This window comes from Rhopalosiphum padi, chromosome 1, assembly GCF_020882245.1.
Source record: "Rhopalosiphum padi isolate XX-2018 chromosome 1, ASM2088224v1, whole genome shotgun sequence".
In the NCBI taxonomy this organism is placed as follows: Eukaryota; Metazoa; Arthropoda; class Insecta; order Hemiptera; family Aphididae; genus Rhopalosiphum; species Rhopalosiphum padi.
In genome coordinates, this window is record NC_083597.1 from 29564269 (window position 1) to 29566738 (window position 2470).

At 36.6% G+C, this 2470-nt stretch overlaps 1 protein-coding gene across 1 annotated transcript; it reads left to right on the forward strand.

Moving 5' to 3' along the window:
* Window positions 1-1485: 1485 nt before the first annotated feature.
* LOC132925333 (uncharacterized) lies at window positions 1486-2470 on the forward strand. The gene has a single exon (XM_060989743.1). It carries the CDS (start codon window positions 1486-1488, stop codon window positions 2320-2322), a length of 837 nt encoding a protein of 278 aa, XP_060845726.1. The 3' UTR covers window positions 2323-2470.

A 2470-nucleotide genomic window follows, 5' to 3' on the forward strand; every position in this document is an offset into this window, starting at 1 on the left:
CCGCTGAAGCTCCTCCTCGCGTTCCTTTTTACTATAATATATCTATTTTTTTTTTCTTTTTCGTCTTGTTCTTCTCGTTCTCCACTTACTGCCACCGACCGTACTTTTCGTGTTGTCCGCCACGGAGGCGTTACAAATCGCAAACATAAATAACATCTCGAAAAACGGCGGGCGGAGGGGGACTTACAACGCGCGCGCGGTAGACGGTTAAAATAATGTTCGGGGACCGTCAGTTAATTTGTTTTCACGTGTCTTGGCCTTTGACGGCGTTATTATAGAAGACGCAAACGATCTGGGAATGTAATTTGTATCCATCAAATACTATTATTTTTCCTTGTTGTTCCTCGATCGCCTCGTCACCCACAACTGCAACTATAAATTGTAGGTATAATATATTATTCAAGTAAATTTTATGTATATAAAGTCATTTTACTAAAATTACATGAATATTATTCGCCAATGTTATCTGTTTTATTAGTTTTATTATCTATAGTAATATTAGTCCTATATTATAGTATCAATGATAATAAAATAATTAAAAGACTGACAATAATACAGGTTCAATGATATTAAAACAGTATTGATCATTTTTCGTCACTTTTACCAAAAATTTGTTTACATGTGTAAAAAACATAATTTTAAAACCATTAGATAGGTATAATATTCCTCTTCACTCAGAATCTAATATAAAGTTTGCTGCAATGATATATATTATAATTTTAAACTTTCTATGTTATTTTGAAGGGACTCTTAATTTACCATTGAAAAATATGACTTAATCTTCGCTTATTTATTATATAATGGATATTGATCTTTACAATCCATCCCAAAATTGTATTATGATCTTAGTATTCTCTTCGAAAACAATCAACTACTATTCTACCATGGTTCATCCCATTAAACCCATTGTCTGACGCAATTTGTTTGAAAACAACAAAATGCCATATTTTAACTTTAAATACTTAATAAAAATGTTATATAAATTTAATAGGAAACCAATTTAATTTCACACCATTTACTCCACGAGTAGTAATTATAATCATCTTAAGCCAATTTATAAGAAAAATAATAATACAAAATTAATACAAAGGGAAAGTTTATTCAAGATTATATTAAGTTTTTCTTTTTAGTTAAACACATAAAAAAATGTTAATTGTTTAATTATTAATATAACTGTGTATTAAACGTATTATTTATATATATATATATATATGTACAAATACAAATAGGTAATATAAAATTATGCTCTTGTTTAAAATAAATAATTTGTTTCCAAAACAATTTAAAATATCTCCATAGTAACAATAACAAAAAAAAACAGTTTTAAACAAAACATTTCGGTTTTTTGTTCATTATCAATTAGCAGTTCATACTAAACACATCGTCCTTCTCCTTTGTTGTAAAATTTATTTATCTAGACTCAATTAAAAGTTGAAACGTTCGAGATATTTTTTATTAATGTCTAATAATTCTACTCGAGACGCAATGCCTTCATCGGTTTCTGCTTTTTCACCATGGCATGTCACGCCACTGCCGGATGCTGTTACAGATTTTGTTGAAAAATCGCCTCCGCTAACGACGCAAACGGTTTCTTCCAAAACATGGATGCCATTGATGGCAACGATGCCCGTCGAGCCTAAGATTTTACGGCGTGCTGCTCGTGTTGCAATCGTTTCTCCGAGATCAGTTAAGCCGCCTTCGCCAACGACGCAAACTCTTTCGGCTGTGCCATCGAGGCCCGTGGCGCCTAAACTTTTGCGGCGTGCTGCATTTGTTGCAGGCATTTCTTTAGGACGAGTGGTTAAGCCGCCTTCGCTGACGATGCAAACTATTTCGGATGTTCCATCGAGGCCCGTGGCCCCTAAACTTTTGCGGCGTGCTGCACGTGTTGCGGGTATTTCTTCAGGACCAGTGACCAAGCCGCCTTTGCCGAAAGTGGCTGATGTGCTTTCGTGCCCCGTCGCTTCCAGTCATTTGCGCCATGTCGCGCCTACGTCTATGTGGCGTGTTGTCATTAGGCTTTTGCGCACAGTTGGTGCTACTAATTTGAGATCAGCAGTCGAGACGCCTTCGCAGACTGATAGCGCCGTGGCTTTGGTGACTGCAGATACCGTTGCGACTGTGCCGATTGCTGCCGCTGCGGCTTCACCGACTGATGCCGTTGTGCCTTCGTGTTCCGTTAACGAGTCGCCTTCGCCGATTGTTGCCATTACGCCTCCACGGCCGTTGCCGCCGCTGCTCCGCGGTATGTTGCCGTTACTTCTCCGCGGCGGGTTATCTAGTCGCCTTCGTGGACAATTGCCACGTCGAAACCATGGCTAGTACATCTAGGTACACAGTTTAAATTTATAATTCGTTCGTTCAAATTGTTTATTGTTTTAAGATTATTGTTGCTTTATTTTTTTCCATTGTTATTACCTACTTATTTGTTCATGTTTGTTAAAACTAAAATATTAAAATATTATATATT

Coding starts and splice junctions, on each gene's coding strand:
- LOC132925333 (XM_060989743.1), top strand. CDS start 1,486: ATGCCTTCATCGGTTTCTGCTTTTTCACCATGGCATGTCACGCCACTG.